General features: G+C 48.8%; 1 protein-coding gene across 1 annotated transcript; it reads right to left on the reverse strand.

Annotated features, from left to right (window-relative positions):
• Positions 1-2,066: 2,066 nt before the first annotated feature.
• Positions 2,067-14,857, reverse strand: LOC144143383 (uncharacterized). Its single transcript, XM_077675148.1, has 3 exons — positions 14,306-14,857; positions 3,788-3,953; positions 2,067-2,203 (listed from the first exon to the last, which is right to left on the reverse strand). The coding sequence occupies exons 1-3, from the start codon at positions 14,417-14,419 to the stop codon at positions 2,067-2,069; spliced, it is 417 nt and encodes a 138-aa protein (XP_077531274.1). The 5' UTR covers positions 14,420-14,857.
• Between the last annotated feature and the right edge of the window lie 1,286 nt (positions 14,858-16,143).

Genomic DNA, 16,143 nt, shown 5'->3' on the forward strand with positions numbered 1-16,143 from the left:
CGCAATGCTTAAATACCGGTCCAAATGGAGAAAATGTAAGTGAAGTTCCACGCTCTTGAAAAACTTTCTGACGAGAACTATGCCGGCGCGAGCAACCTTTGTGACACGCTGGGCGCGGTGCGCTAGGAGCGAATATTTGTCTTTGGTTCGCTAAGCGCGGGGTTCCGTAGTCGCTATCTGGATGAAAAATACACCTGCGTTGGAGTTTTGTGGTCCAGCCTTTGTATTCTAAATGAAGCCTGAGCGTGTGCCACCTATTCATGCGACTGACAGCGGCGCTCGACCGGGAAAACAGTACCACACGTTGCCAAAATTAGGCTGTTTCTTCAATCGTCCCTGTGGTTCTGCACCCGCTTCATTTCATTGTTAAATGGTACCGCTGAGCCCCTACACGAGCGTTTATCTTACCTAGGGCTGTAAACAAACTTTTCTTGCCGCACTACGCCGTCACGGCGCGGTTGAAAATTCCCTCTGTGGCGGGCGCGCACGGTACGTTGCATTTAGCTGCATGTCGTTGTAGAAGTGGCGTACACTGTTTTATGATGATCTAACGGTGGAAAATTCGAGCTTTTGCACTTGGTTCCCGGTTACATCAAGTTGTTGCCCATTGTCGTTTAAGCCACGATGTATTTACTGTCGAATATTTTGCGACTAAAATACACACTCACTCCTCTAGTTTGTCACATGCTGCGTGCATGCCTCCGACGTAATGATAGTGCCATTGATGTAGGTAGCTGAGACAATGTTCAAGTTTTATTCAAATAAAATAAAAAACAAAAACGGCCAGCGTTGCATCAGGCCGCCGCGCATCAGCTTGAGTGTTTTTGCTTTTTTTGTATCCACAGTGAAAATCCCAGTCAATTAAACTACTTCGCTGATTTATAGCGCATGCAGTATAGCAAACTGTGGATATAAACGGAACAAAGGGAAGCATTCGCGCGCCCCTGCATGCCGCAGTCTAGTAAATACGACGTTGCCCAGCCTGTGCGTGCTCGCGAGATGCCCACGGCGTAATGTGGCAGGACTGCTTGCTGGTAGCTCATAGGTGACCCTACAGGTGCCATGCCAGTCCTTGTTTCGGTCACTGTGGGGTGTGAGGCCAGCAAAGTGGGGCAAAAAGCCCATTCCCAAGGCTACCAAGTTTTCTCACAACCTCCTGCACGGCACTTTGTTGCTGCTCGCATTGCTCGTGTACTCGACGCGCATCGAACAGGCACATTGGCAAGGGGAGGGAGGGATAATTTTCTCGCGGGTGTCGCCAGTAAATGTCTTGGAAACGCGCTGGCTTGATGCCCTGCTGTCTCGGACGTCCCCACTGTTGTGGCAGCTCAGTGCACGCAAGATACGGTGACGCCTCTTACAACCTTCAGCTTCCAATAGGGCGAGTAGGTGCACAGCAGCCAGGATGTGACTCCATACTGCACTGCAACCCGCCGGGCACTCGCACGCTGCCTCCACAATCACCCCACTGTCCGTCTCAAAGGTGAGGCACACAACATAGGGACGGCCACTTTTCTTCTGGGAGCGAAAGCAGATGCTGAGCACATGGATGAGGCGCAACCTGCAAAAACAGAGAGAGTAACAGTAAACACCCAGGCAGCACAGGACTGCCCGGCCGAACGTAGGCCGAAGTACTTTAGCCAGTGAATTTCTATACGGCCATTTTCCGGCATACGTTCACGGCCCGTGTTCAAATGTGGGCCTTTTGGCCGTACACGGCCGTATTCCTGTAGCTATCCAACGGCCAGTCTCCGTTAGCCGTTGGACCGGCTTCCGTTCATACGGCCTCATTTCGGCCGTAGGGCTCCGGCCGTACGACGGCAACCAGAATGCGGCTGGACTACGTTCACCGGAGAACGGCTAGCTTACGGCCACCGAAAAAAGGCCGAATTACGGCCACCCAAGCACGGCCTGCTAATGGCCGCCGGATTGCGGCTGGATTATGGTTATTGGAACGTGGCCTGTGACCGGCAGCCACTGTGCGGCCACCGTGCGGCCCCCAGCCGCGGGGCCATTGAACCCACAGCCCTGCTTATTGATCAGTCTCTGTTGACAGCAAAATTTCTTTATTCAATGCTGTTGGCTTTGTCGACCCTTCGCTGGTTGCGGCCGCCTTCACGGTCCGATGCTGAATAGAGCCATCTCTTCACAACAGCATCAACAGTGGTCTTGTCAAGGTCGGGAAACTTCGGGCGCAGTGCAGCTGCATAAAAAGGGGTGGAGGGGAAAAAATTAGGCACTGTGTACTTTTCACATGTACTGTGCCACTTTTTAACTATGATTCATTTAAGGCAGTCCTCCTGAAAATCTTAGAGCCACCTATTTAGCCCGCCTAACCTTAAACTGCATCATTTTAGTGCTCCTTAAAATTCCAAAACATGAATGTTTTGGAATTTTAGGGAGCACTAAAATGATGGAGTACTGCAAGCAAAAACGAGAAAAGGCTGACCGTTCCTACACCCCCTAATGCGAAATTTGTGCACAGCACAAGCTGCAGTCTTCTCGGTAATGGCACATAGCTGCTGCGTCTCGGGAAGTGATTGCGTGATCAGCGAACGCACGATGGCATGTGCTGCCCTCCCATTATCTTGCAGCGTGTCACTTCCGCCAAGCATGTTGTTGTAAATCGTGTTTGAACCTCCCATGCAAACGGCACGTGGTTTGGATGAGCCAATCAACGAGGAGGACGCCAAAGAACCGATGTACTTGTAGCACGCAGCATGTGCTGGGTTTTTGTGGTGCAGCCTTGGCATACTGCCCTCCCCTACACATTTTTGCAATACTTTCATTCTCTGCTTTCGTGCTGGCTCATACTCGGTGATCCATTCCCTCGGTTATCTCGTAGTGCATCACCCCGGGGAACGTCTTGTGCCACCTCAGCATACTGCCCTCTCCCTCACAGTTTTGCTACACTTTCCTCTTCCGTTTTTCTTCTGTCTTTGGTGTCTCTTTTGTTCACTCGGTTACGAGGCCAGAGACGCTGTAAAACTGAAAATCCACAGAGACACACAAGAGTGCATGTAACTGTGTCACAATTATCTGACTTTTATTGCATCCCCAAGCCTTGCGTTCTAGCTATAATGGTAAATAAGGTATTAAATGTTTCAAGTGCTAGAAACTTGAACTTGTTCGACTTTCAATTTTCTAGTTGTTCAAATTTGAACTTTGAATTTTCAGTATATACCTGCGTTTAGAGATACACACGTCTAAAGGTCTATGTCTGTAGCATTATGATCACCAAAGAAACCCCAAATTTCACAAGAATGTAAAGAAACTATTAGTTATCACAATAATAAAATAATACTGAGCGATGTGAAAACCAAACAGGTTAGTAGAAAAATATTTTATACTACGTGAATTGCACGAGCGGGACAGCAAAATAACAAAAAATGAAGAAATTAAAAGCAAAACCTCCCTAATTGCTCACTACAGAACTTATGCCCAAACAAAAAACAAACTGACATATCTGGAAAAGTAGAAAGTATGAAAACCAAATTGATTGATTGATTGACTGATTGTAGAATTTAACGCGCCGACGCAATGCAGGCGATGAGGCGCGCCGTAGTGGAGGGCTCCGGATTAATTCTGACCACCTGGGGATCCTTAACGTGCGGCGAAATCTCATACACACGGGCGTTTCAGCTTTTTGCCTCCATCAGAAAAGCAACCGCCGCGGCCGGGAATCGAACCCGCGTCCTCCTGCTCAGCAGCACAACTGAGCCACTCAGGCGGGTCATGAAAGCCAAATCTTCATATTTAATTCACCAAACCAATTAAGGCCACCTACCAAGAACAAGCGCCAAGATGTTATGATGATCAGCAAATGCCTCCTTCGAGCCCTTCGACCCGGCCCAGCTGCACACCTTCGCCAGAGAATTGCTGACAAGCATGCTCATGATAGTCCTTCCAGCCACTTTGTAGTCTGGACCACCATTTTGGCGAAAGTAGTCGGCCTGGTAAAAAAAAAAAAAGCAATGGGGGGGGGGGGGGGAGGCAGTGGTCGCAGGTTCCAGTCTAACTCTGACTACACAGGCTTAAATTCAAATACGGTAACATGCCATAGGTTTGTCCTTGTTAAGAATTCACCCAAACGTAAATAATTGAACAGAACTTGGATAAAAACCACTGAAATGAAATAAAACTATCACAGTTGCAAAAAAAGGTTACATAAAAAAAAACAGGTCGGCAACCAGATATAAGATCAAGTAATCAAGTTCTTTGCCTCTCAGAACTACAGATAGTTTAGTGCTGGTCAGCTAAATGTGGATCAGAAATTAATTTAGCCTCGATAATTTTGCCCATAACTTGACTGTGATAAAACGCACTTCTTGAAAGCAGGATATGGCACCCACATGTTCAGCAGTTAAAAAACATGAAAGCCACCATTCTGAGTGCGGCCCACACACAAACTGGTTCCTTCCCAGAAAAGCATGTATTGTGAGCCCTGACTTTCCAGAAAGCTCTTATATTTTTACCTTATCTCCACCTTTATTGAATGGGACGGCATGCCATACTTGCAAAGAAACTGAATCAGTATAGGCTCGTGTATAGCACCCACACTGAGCCATCTGTTCCTCACACCAAATAACCGCGGCCGACAATCGAACCGACATTCTTGGGATCAGCAGAACAATGCTTTAGCCACTGGGCCAGCTCACTGCAATACAGTTGATTTAAACCTGGCTACAGAAGTTTAAAGGAACTCCCAAAATTACTTCATACTTTTAACAGGATACATGGCACTTATGCATCCTGTTGGGGGCTTCTAACTTTGCTCACACAACTGTCCGAAGGAATCCTAAAAGGGTGAGCTTCTGATGAAAATAACTGCCCATGCAGAGAACTTTGCACCTTAGCTGTAACAAAAGTTAGCTCATAGTGGGTTTATAGGCAGAGTAATCCACCTAACGAACTAGCCAACTACAATCCGATCCGTTTCCATCAAATTACCCTGTATATTGAACTATTTCTGGTCACGGCATATTCGCAGTTAAAATATGTAGCGAAAATTACGCCTATATCAAACAAAAATACCAGTGACAGCCGATATATTGAACGGCAAATGGCGCAGGTGTGCCCCCCCAAGTTGGTTTTCCCTCAAGGTGGAGGAGAAATTCCACCGGCACACCCCTACCAGTTGTTTAGCCCAGCCACTCATGGACAGTGGGCCACTCTTTCCCTTCCTTCTCGCTCTCCTTCCCTATTGTGACGCCCCAGTCCCGTCTGAGCTGTTGCCCCCCCATTAAAGAAATAATCTTGGCCTGTCCACCATGTTTTTTTTTCCATTCTTTTTGTTTGAGTTGTTCGTTCTTTATGGGTTTTTTTTCGAAATGTAGTTGTGGTTGTTAGCACTAGAAACACTCATTTGACAGCTCTAGCTAGCGCAAAGCTGCTGAACTTGCATTTCGTTGTGAAGCTGGCAATCATAAATCAAGTCAAATATGGTGAGAAGTCACACATCCCCACAGTGCACAAGGGTTGATTCCTCTTGGCGCGATCAGCAGGGAGCTTTGAACGTTCTCGAAGTAGGTTCTGGGCAGATGTTACTGAAGAAACCTCCTGAAATCGCTTCGAATCTGCTGCTTGTGCGTGCCAGTGATGACTTTGAAAATCCTGGGTGCGACAAAGCCATCGCCTGTGTTGCCAAACTGTGGAGCGAGCTATGGAAAATTCCAGACACCATTGCCGGATCATCCAGCGAGTTCGTGGATGATACTGTTGTGACCATGGGAGAGATTGTAAGGTCTTACTTTGCCAACATTGTACCATACCAAGCGCAAGTAAAAGTGGGTTATGAGGAAAGCCACTATGATCCCTTGCTCAAAATGTCTGAGGTGATTTGTGCACTAGCACCAGTCCAGTGCTTCTTTCCAAATGTGAAACGTTGTTAGCTGCATGACTCTTCAAACAGTATGAAAAAGTGCATACTGTCTCAGGCAGTGAAGCTTGTTCAAGCAGAAGATACAAGACTATTTCATGTGAAGGTAGGGCAGTTTCATCAGTAAAATGTGTTTATAAACAACATCTGCTTTTATCATGCCGAATCCCTTAGCATGCTTGTATCAAATGACCCCTGTATCCAATTGTTAGTTTTCTTGTTTTTTTTTTTGATAACCGGGTTTGGCTGTGTGGTTTTCACATGTACCCTTCAATAAGACTTTTTTCAAAGTACAGTGTTTACAACAAACTCACATGTGACAATGATTTTGCAATGAAAAATCCTTGCGATTTCCTCAGTAGCCACCTACCCTCTGTGGTTTATGACAACTCTTTTACATTTGGCAACCAACTGTTACGGTCATCAATGGGCCTCCTGGACTACCAGTTCCAGACTCTGCGGAGCATCCTCGACTGGTAAATCAAGAATGCCCATTAATCTACAACACTGGTTCCTAACCATGAGTGGCCGGGGAAGAGGGGGTGGGGAGCCCTTTTGGGCTTGCAAAAGCAACGGGGGACCACGCAATGATTTGTGTTCATCACGTCATAATGTCAAACAATACTCTTGCAGCTGAAGTTGCCCACATACTTATTCAACATCAATGCCCGCTTTTTGTGTCTGACTTTTATGCTGGTGACTGGTGTATTGCCAAACCATTCCCTCTTGCTGATACAAAAACACTATACACTGCCTTTTGTGTGTGTGCCTTTCCTGCATTGCTAGCTGGTTGCGAAAAAAGCCAATGTAAAAATTAAAAACGGAAGTCAAACAGTGAGGCGCCTTTTGTGTTGCCAACAAGGTTTGGCAGAAAGGACAAAGGGATGTCTGGAAGGGCTTTGCAGACCCCCTGGGGTATGTGGACCCCCATTTGGGAACCACTGATCTAGCATTACAATTCTCTTCTTCCGTCTGGGACATGCAAGGGGGGACCGAAAATTTGCCAAAAAATCAATTTCCTGTATTAATTTTATTTGCAGTCTACAGGTCCCAAAGAATGTACCTGTAAAATATCATAGCTGTATCATAAGTATTCACCAAGCTGTCACCCCTTGAAGTCACCTAAATGACCATTTTTGCCTGTTTGCAAATTTTATGCCGTTTTCTGGGAACCAATTTTTTTCCCACATGGTCAGCTGTTCCGTACAATATTGCCGCGAACCATACATTGGGTTTGTTTATTTGTGTTTTGCTTTTACCGCCCGGCTGCGCCGGTCTGCGTTATCTCTGCGCCAAGGGAAGCGCGTGTTCCATTCTTTCTTTTTGTGCCGCATGTGTTATCTGTTGTGATAGGGAGAGCATTCCGATCTTACGTGAACAGCCCAGAATAATCTTCTTGGATCTACTATGTTCTCGATGCGAATCGACGTTTCGAGAACCACGCGCGCCGAAAGATAAAAAGCCTGCAGTGCAGACGCCGGGGCATTCGATTCTGCGACGCTCGCCGACGCACGTACGTCACTTTGTTGACCACTGCTTCGTCGCCTCTGTATTCTTTTCAGTTGTTAGGGGAGCACAAGTTCGCTCCAATAAACTTGTTTCTTTTCCAAACAACTGCTTCGTCCTTGGCTACGTGACATCTGGTGGAGGTGCGGGGTACGCACCCTTCATGCCCACTACAACCTCTGGAAGCCGCCAAGCCAGTCCAACAAGAGCCAGCCTCCGCGTGCAAGATTTACCACCCGAGTTCGGTCTACTGCCGGAGAAGACGAAGAAGAAAAACGTCGCAACCAGCACCATGCTCAACCAAGCCAACCCCCCTGTCGTTCTGCAGCAGCCACGGGAACCGCCATCATTCCGAGGAGCCCCCGCAGAAGACCCAGAAGAATGGTTGGAGAAACTGGAGCGCGTCCGGAAATTCAACAGGTGGGACGACGCAGAAACGTTCCGGCACGTTTTCTTTTACTTGGAAGATTCGGCTCGCACTTGGTTCGAGAACCACGAGAGCTCCTTGACAAACTGGGCTCAGTTCAAAAGCGAGTTCACTAAGACCTTCACTACCGTCGTGCGGAAAGAAAGAGCCGCCCTTTTGTTGGAAACGCGCACGCAACACCCCAACGAAGGCGTCGTGATCTTCGTTGAGGAGATGAAGCAGCTATTTCGCCGCGCGGACCCCGAAATGACGGAAGAAAAGAAGTTGCGCTTCTTAATGCGCGGAGTGAAGGAGGAACTGTTTGCTGGACTTGTCCGAAATCCGCCCAAAACCGTCGCCGAATTCGTGACCGAAGCCAGCACCATTGAGAAAGCCCTTGAAATGCGTGCTAAGCAGTATGACCGCAACTTTGTTGGCGCGGCCAATGCGAACGACTTTGGCAGCACGCGGATCCCGGCCGACAGCCTACGCGAGACTATCCGCGAAATAGTGAGAGAGGAGCTGCGGAAACTTCTCCCAACGCCGCCGCAGCCCCAAGTCGCTTCCCTCACCGACGTGATTAGAGAAGAAGTACAACAAGCGTTGGGAACTTCTACGCCATCCGAGGTACCCCGAGAGCCACAAGCTATGACATACTCCGCGGCTGTTCGTCGACCCCGCCCTGCTCCAACAAGCCGTCAAGAGGCCCCGCCGTACCGCCGCCCACTGTCACCCGCCCGACCCCCGGTAGCCCGAAACCAGACGCCGAGGAAGACGGACGTATGGCGAACTCCCGATAACCGTCCTCTGTGCTACCACTGCGGAGAGGCCGACCACATTTACCGTCGCTGCCCATACAAAAGACTCGGACTGCGTGGTTTCTCCGTCGACGCACCTCGCCCTCTCCCTGGCCAACGACCACGTGAGATCGACGAGTATATATCTGAAACCAGCCGTGGCCCAGCGCGTTTCAACCGTTCGCCGTCGCCCTACCCCTACCAATCGCCGAACCGCCGTAGCAACGCTGACTTCGCCCGTGGAAGGTCCCCCAGCCCACGCGGGGGAAACTAAAGGCGGCAACTTCTGGAGGTGAAGTTGCTCTACGTCAAAAAACTAGAAACCCTCCAACGACGCAAGGACGCGCTGAAGACAGTGATTGACGACATGCCCTCATCCCGACGACCCGACCTAACCCTGATGAGACTCCCGAACACGACGACAGCTACACGGCACGACGCGTACCCGACCTGACCGAGACGTCCGTTGAGAAGACGACGACAACGACGATGCACAGTGCCCGACCATCAACACGTACAAGCAGAGATACGACGCCCCGACGAACCCGGAACTCGAGGACGACTGCATCTGACGTCAAGGTGTCCATCGACGGCTTTGACGTAGTCGCCCTCGTAGACACGGGAGCTGACTATTCGGTAATGAGCGGACCATTTGCGTCTAAACTGAAGAAAGTTATGACCAGATGGGACGGTCCGCACATACGCACAGCAGGAGGCCACCTCGTGACGCCAAGTGGAACGTGCACATCGCGCGTCACCATAGATGGCACAACGTACCCTGCGGCGTTCGTCGTTCTGCCTAACTGCTCCCGCGACGTGATTCTCGGAATGGACTTTTTGACGGACAACGGCGCAATAATTGATCTGCAGACCAAGTCGATAACATTTTCCTCCAATCACTCCACGACGCCGCAGCCGAACCCCGATCACCGTGCTGCTGTCAGGATCGCCGACGATCACATCACCCTGCCACCCCGCGCAAGCTTGATGATCGCCGTCTACTGTGAGGATGCTGCTTCTGACATCGACGCTATCGTAGAAAGTGATCGAAGGTTGCTTCTCGACCGCGGTGTCTCCGTCGCAAGAGGCATTGCGCACTTTAAGCAACGCCAATCTCACGTTTTGGTCACTAATTTCACCGAAGAGTACCAGCATTTAAATAAGGGAGCTGCAATTGCGTTCCTCGAAGAAACACAAGAAGCAAGTGATGTGATCGCAGTCGCCGACTTTGAACGCACACCCGTACAAACATTCAAGCTCCCGCAGCCCTTCGACGTGAATCCGGCGCTACCACAAGAACAACGGAACAAATTATTGGCTTTGCTACGTCGCTATAGCGAATGTTTTTCGTCGAGCACAAAACTACGTCAGACCCCTCTAGCGAAGCACCGAATAATAACCGAAGATGGAGCCCGACCTACCCGACAGTCACCGTACCGCGTCTCTTCACACGAACGGGAAGCCATCCGGACTCAAGTCGACGACATGCTCAGCGACGACATTATACAGCCATCGAAAAGCCCCTGGGCTACGCCCGTCGTACTCGTAAAGAAAAAAGACGGCACATTAAGGTTTTGTGTTGACTACCGGCGACTGAACAAAATCACGAAAAAGGACGTGTACCCCCTCCCCCGAATTGACGACGCCCTCGACCACCTCTGCCACGCGAAGTACTTTTCATCGATGGACCTGAAGACCGGCTACTGGCAAATTGAAGTGGACGAGAGAGACCGAGAGAAGACTGCATTTATAACCCCAGACGGCCTATACGAGTTCAAGGTGATGCCGTTTGGGCTGTGCACAGCACAAGCGACGTTTCAAAGAGTCATGGACACTGTGCTAGCTGGCCTTAAGTGGCACACCTGCCTCGTATACCTCGACGACGTAGTGGTATTCGCCCGGACTTTCGACGAACACCTTGCAAGGTTGGAGTCTGTACTCGAGGCCATTCGTACGTCGGGGTTGACGCTGAAGCCTGAAAAGTGCCGTTTTGCATACGAGGAACTCAAGTTCTTGGGCCACGTCGTCAACGCCGCGGGAGTCCTACCTGACCCGGCAAAAACTTCAGCTATCGCGAACTTCCCTAGGCCGAAAGACAAGAAGGGCGTGCGAAGATTTCTCGGGCTGTGCGCATACTACCGGCGCTTCGTCGCAAACTTCGCACGCATTGCAGAGCCACTCACGCGCTTGACGAAAGACAGCACCCCTTTCAGCTGGGAAAACGACCAAGAAAAAGCATTCTGCGAGCTGCAAAAACGCCTGCAAAGCCCGCCCGTGCTCGCTCATTTCGACGAAAATACCGAAACGGAAATGCACACGGACGCCAGTGATATAGGCTTGGGTGCCGTCCTTGTCCAAAAGCAAAGCGGCTGCGAAAGGGTAATCGCCTATGCCAGCCGTGGTCTGTCGAAGGAGGAGAAAAACTATTCTGCCTCTGAGAAAGAGTGCCTGGCTATTATATGGGCGATTTCAAAATTTCGCCCATACGTGTATGGAAGGCCATTCAAGGTTGTAACAGACCACCATGCGCTGTGTTGGCTCGCCAATTTGAAGGACCCCTCTGGCCGTCTTGGGCGGTGGAGCTTGCGCCTGCAGGAGTTCGACGTTACAGTCGTTTATAAATCCGGCAGGAAACACTCCGACGCCGACTGCCTGTCCCGCGCCCCCGTCGACCCACCACCACAAGACTCTGATGAAGACAGCGCGTTCTTCGGGATCGTGACGGAGAGCGACCTAGCCGCCCAGCAGCGTGCCGACCCCGACTTACGCGTCATAATCGAGTACCTCGAGGGATGCAACGTTGCCATTCCTAGGGCCTTCAAGCGCAGCTTACCAGCATTCAGCCTGAGAAACTCCGTCCTCGTGAAGAAGAATTTCAGCCCCCGAACAAGAGCGAATTACCTTCTCGTAATCCCCGCGGACCTTCGTGACGAAATTTTGGAAGCGTGCCACGACGACCCGTCTTCCGGACATCTCGGCACAAACCGCACTATTGGAAAAATCAAGGCGAGGTACTACTGGCCCGGCCTTACCTCTGACGTCACCCACTACGTCCGGAGCTGCCGTGACTGCCAGCGACGAAAAACGCCGCCGACAAGACCCGCCGGACTTCTGCAACCGATCGCCGTCCCATCGAGACCATTTCAACAGATTGGAATGGACCTTTTAGGCCCGTTCCCTACGTCACATTCACAGAACAAGTGGATTGTCGTAGCGACAGACTACATGACGCGCTACGCAGAGACCGCCGCTCTTCCGAGGGGGACTGCACAAGAAGTGGCGAAGTTCTTTATAAGCCAAGTTGTGCTGCGACATGGAGCCCCGGAAGTCCTAATCACAGACCGCGGAACGGCATTTACTGCGGAGCTGATGCAAGGAGTATTACGCTACAGCAACACGGATCACCGAAGAACGACGGCGTACCACCCCCAAACGAACGGACTAACAGAACGTCTGAACAAGACAATCGCAGATATGCTGTCAATGTACGTTGACGTTGAACATAAGACTTGGGACGAAGTGCTCCCGTATGTCACGTTTGCGTACAACACGGCTATCCAGGAGACGACGCAGCTGACGCCGTTCGAACTTGTCTACGGTAGAAGGCCGACTACGATGCTCGACGCCATGCTTCCGCACGTAGAAGACGACGATCTCAACGCCGACGTCCACGAATATCTTCAACGTGCGGAGGAGGCCCGCCAGCTCGCTCGAGTTCGTATAACGGACCAGCAGCTGGTGGATGCGGGCCGCTACAACCTCCGACGCCGAGACGCCGAGTACCAACCAGGGGATCGTGTGTGGGTTTGGACTCCCATCCGACGACGCGGACTCAGTGAGAAGCTCCTGCGACGCTATTTCGGACCCTACCAGATTCTACGACGTGTTGGCCAACTTACCTACGAAGTGATCCCTGATGGTGACTGCGGCACATCACGACAACGCAGGCGGCCTGAAGTCGTCCACGTGGTTCGCCTAAAACCTTTCTACGGACGATGACAAACTTTTATTTTCATTGGTTCGGACTGTCGCTTATGTTAGCATCGGGTCGATGCACTCTTAGAGGGGGGGTAATGCCGCGAACCATACATTGGGTTTGTTTATTTGTGTTTTGCTTTTACCGCCCGGCTGCGCCGGTCTGCGTTATCTCTGCGCCAAGGGAAGCGCGTGTTCCATTCTTTCTTTTTGTGCCGCATGTGTTATCTGTTGTGATAGGGAGAGCATTCCGATCTTACGTGAACAGCCCAGAATAATCTTCTTGGATCTACTATGTTCTCGATGCGAATCGACGTTTCGAGAACCACGCGCGCCGAAAGATAAAAAGCCTGCAGTGCAGACGCCGGGGCATTCGATTCTGCGACGCTCGCCGACGCACGTACGTCACTTTGTTGACCACTGCTTCGTCGCCTCTGTATTCTTTTCAGTTGTTAGGGGAGCACAAGTTCGCTCCAATAAACTTGTTTCTTTTCCAAACAACTGCTTCGTCCTTGGCTACGTGACAATATCTTGGGATGTACTGGTTCGATTTACATCATTTTTGCTGCATTCGAAAGCTTATGAACTGAACAGTGCAATAAACCCACAAAAGTACAGAATTTTATTTTTGCTGGCACAAAATTTTACGCAGTTAGTTTTACAAAAACACTGTAAATTGATGACCTGACATTTACAAATTTTACACCGTTCGCAGAAACCATGCTAAAATTACTGAAGGGGTATAGTTGCACTCCCTGGTCCTTCTAGAGCACAAAGGGATAAAAGCTATTTGAGTATTTCATAGGTACATAATGAAAAAATTGCCCAAAACGGAGTGACATAACATGTTGCACAACTCTAAACTTACACCCCTTAGATGAAAACTGACTGCATATTTGTGCTCAAGATGTTGAAATACACTCAATTTGTAAATCTCAAGCCCATAGGTTAAAAAATAACAAAAATGTCCTCAAGACCAGTGTCCCCCCTTAAAATAAACATGTACTGTATTTACTCGAATCTAACGCGCATCCTTTTTTTGGAAAAATAGGTCCCAAAATCACATGCGCATTAAAATGGAGTACGACTCAAAACTCTGCCGCCATATCACCATCGGCGTTTCAAGATGGCTGCTTGACAACTGAACACGTAGCCAGCACTTCGCAGTTGGCGCATGTTTGCCTTTGTTGTCTGAATAGTCTTTTTTGAATTCCTCTGTTCTTTTTGCTGTGGAATTTCCCACTGCGAAGACACGGCGGGTTCACCCCAATGCTACATTTAAGAATGAAGTAAACTTGTGCGTTGAAAGCGATGGATGCCGTGTCACATGCTCAGTGTTCCGGACACTTGTATGTGGGACTGGTACAAACAGAAAGAGAAATAGAAGACACGCTGGCAGAGTACATGCAGCAGTAGCGAGCGGCTCACAGACCCATAACGACAGAACGGCGCTGCCCCGGACCGTCGTCGTGGTGACTGTCTTGCCAGCAAAAACTGGCACATTTCCTTTCGTGCCACCTTTGGAATAAACCTTGCTTGTTCCAAGTGAGAAAAAGTTGAATTTTTGTATTAAGTAATGAAAGTCAAGTAAAGTCTAGTGCGCATTACAATCGAGGACAATCAAAGACAACAATCGTTGTTTTCTTCTTCGGACCGCGAAAAAACGGGTGCACATTACAATCGACGGTGCGTTAGATTAGGGCAAATACGGTAAGCACAAAGTGCGCGCATGCACAAAAATACCATCATCTCCAGCTTCTCTCGGTTCCCGAGGTAGGAGTTAAGTTCCTTCAACTCCTCGGCTGTCTGGACCGGCAGGGGGGGGCAGTCCTCTGGCAGGGTAGGGGTGCCTGCCATTCCTCCAACACGTTGTCGGCTGAGAGAACCAAGCTTGGCTAATATTTCTGCCTGGTTCCGGAGAGCCTTTTCCCAGAGAGCTGCATAAGTACAAAAATTAGTCTAGTTCTCAAGACAGAACTGAAAATGACACTGAGCATTTCCAATCAAAATAAAAAGCAGCTGCCACAAATATCAAAAAAGGAAAAAAGAAGTTGCTGCTACTTGTCATTTGTGTATCTTTCTTCACGTTCGTTTCAACTTTTGGCATAAGTTACTCTGAGAGGATTTGTGGCAGAACGCAAAACTGGTTGGATCGGATAGAAACTACAGTAGAATCTCGATAAACAGAAATCGCTTAAACGGAACAGGAGCCTGTAAGTTGGTTGGTTTTGTATTCAGATAGCGTAAAAAAAACTCGGTAATCGGAACTAAAATTTTAGCCTCACCGTGTAAACGGAACCAGAAATAAAGCTCCTGTGAAACCCATTGTCATGAGAATCAGATTTTAACAGTTCCTTCCCTTTCGTTTTTTTGTTTTGTTCCTCCATGTTTTTTTTTAGCCTCGTTGGCCTCGTAAGCCTCACCTCGTTCGTGGTCAGCCGTGTTAGCGCAACAAAAGCAACATCGCAGTTTCTGTTCCAGTCGTTTGGTCTCAATTCAAGACTCCCGTTGTTACAGGTCTCAGCTCCTGCCGCCTCGTTCATGCCATCGTTCTATTCGCGCTTCATTACCGCCTTGCCATCTTTAAAAATCGGTGGCTCGTAAGCACTCGCAAAGTCGAGTCCTCTAGCCTCCGTGAAGATGCAATTGCAAAGACTCAAACAAAAATAATTGATGCATTTTGTAGTGCACAGCGACTCATTGTTGCCAAATCAACTTTGTGAATACTGTGCCTAAACCTCTTGTAGTTTTCTTGCTTTCTGAAAACCTATGAGCACATTCACCTTCTAGTGCATCCGTTTATCGAGAGTCTACTGTACTAGCTATATTTCTCTATTTATTAATTGACCAAACCATGGAATTAAGTGAGTGCTTATTGATACTGGAACTGCAGAGCCACCATAGTGCACAGTCCATGGCGCCAACACAATGATTGAAACATGCAAACAAAAGGAGTCGTCATAACCAGTGGAACAAAGGCAGCTCCTGCAGAGTTTTGCACTGCATGCCACAACCCCCCCCCACAGGAAGGAAAGCTTTCTGCAGTGCACAAAAATGGCAGCCACAGCAAGCAATTCAACACTTTAACACTTCAATTATTTTCAATAACTGCACAATAACTGCACGTTTTGTAAGGGTGACAAACTGCAAGCATGTGTGCAAAGACCTGCATTTCCAGGTTAGCTACCTGAGTGCTCATAAAATAACAAAATGATTTGCCTTGGCACATATAAAGCAGTGAACATAATCACACCCCTTTATGCACATGAATGCCCTCCTCCTCACCTTCCTCCCAAAATTTGTGGGCCTGTGTTGGCGGTGCAGTATAAGAAAGCTCTGTATGGTGTGATTTAGTAGCGACAAGAGCTGTCCCACTACAATAAGTTAAGTTCAGGTGTCTACAAAAAAATTTCATGCTTCATTTTTACTTTTTTTCTCATGAAGGTCAGGTGTGCAATAATAACGACATATTAGAATCAAGTAATTACTTATAAGCAAATTTTTCATGTGAATTTTCAATTCTGTTTTGCAAAGAATTCCGTACTGTATTCGTAAATCCTTCCTGTTAATTTTGCTATTGA

This window comes from Haemaphysalis longicornis, unplaced genomic scaffold, assembly GCF_048455015.1.
Source record: "Haemaphysalis longicornis isolate Haplotype H1 unplaced genomic scaffold, Haemaphysalis longicornis Haplotype H1 scaffold_6, whole genome shotgun sequence".
NCBI lineage: Eukaryota > Metazoa > Arthropoda > Arachnida > Ixodida > Ixodidae > Haemaphysalis > Haemaphysalis longicornis.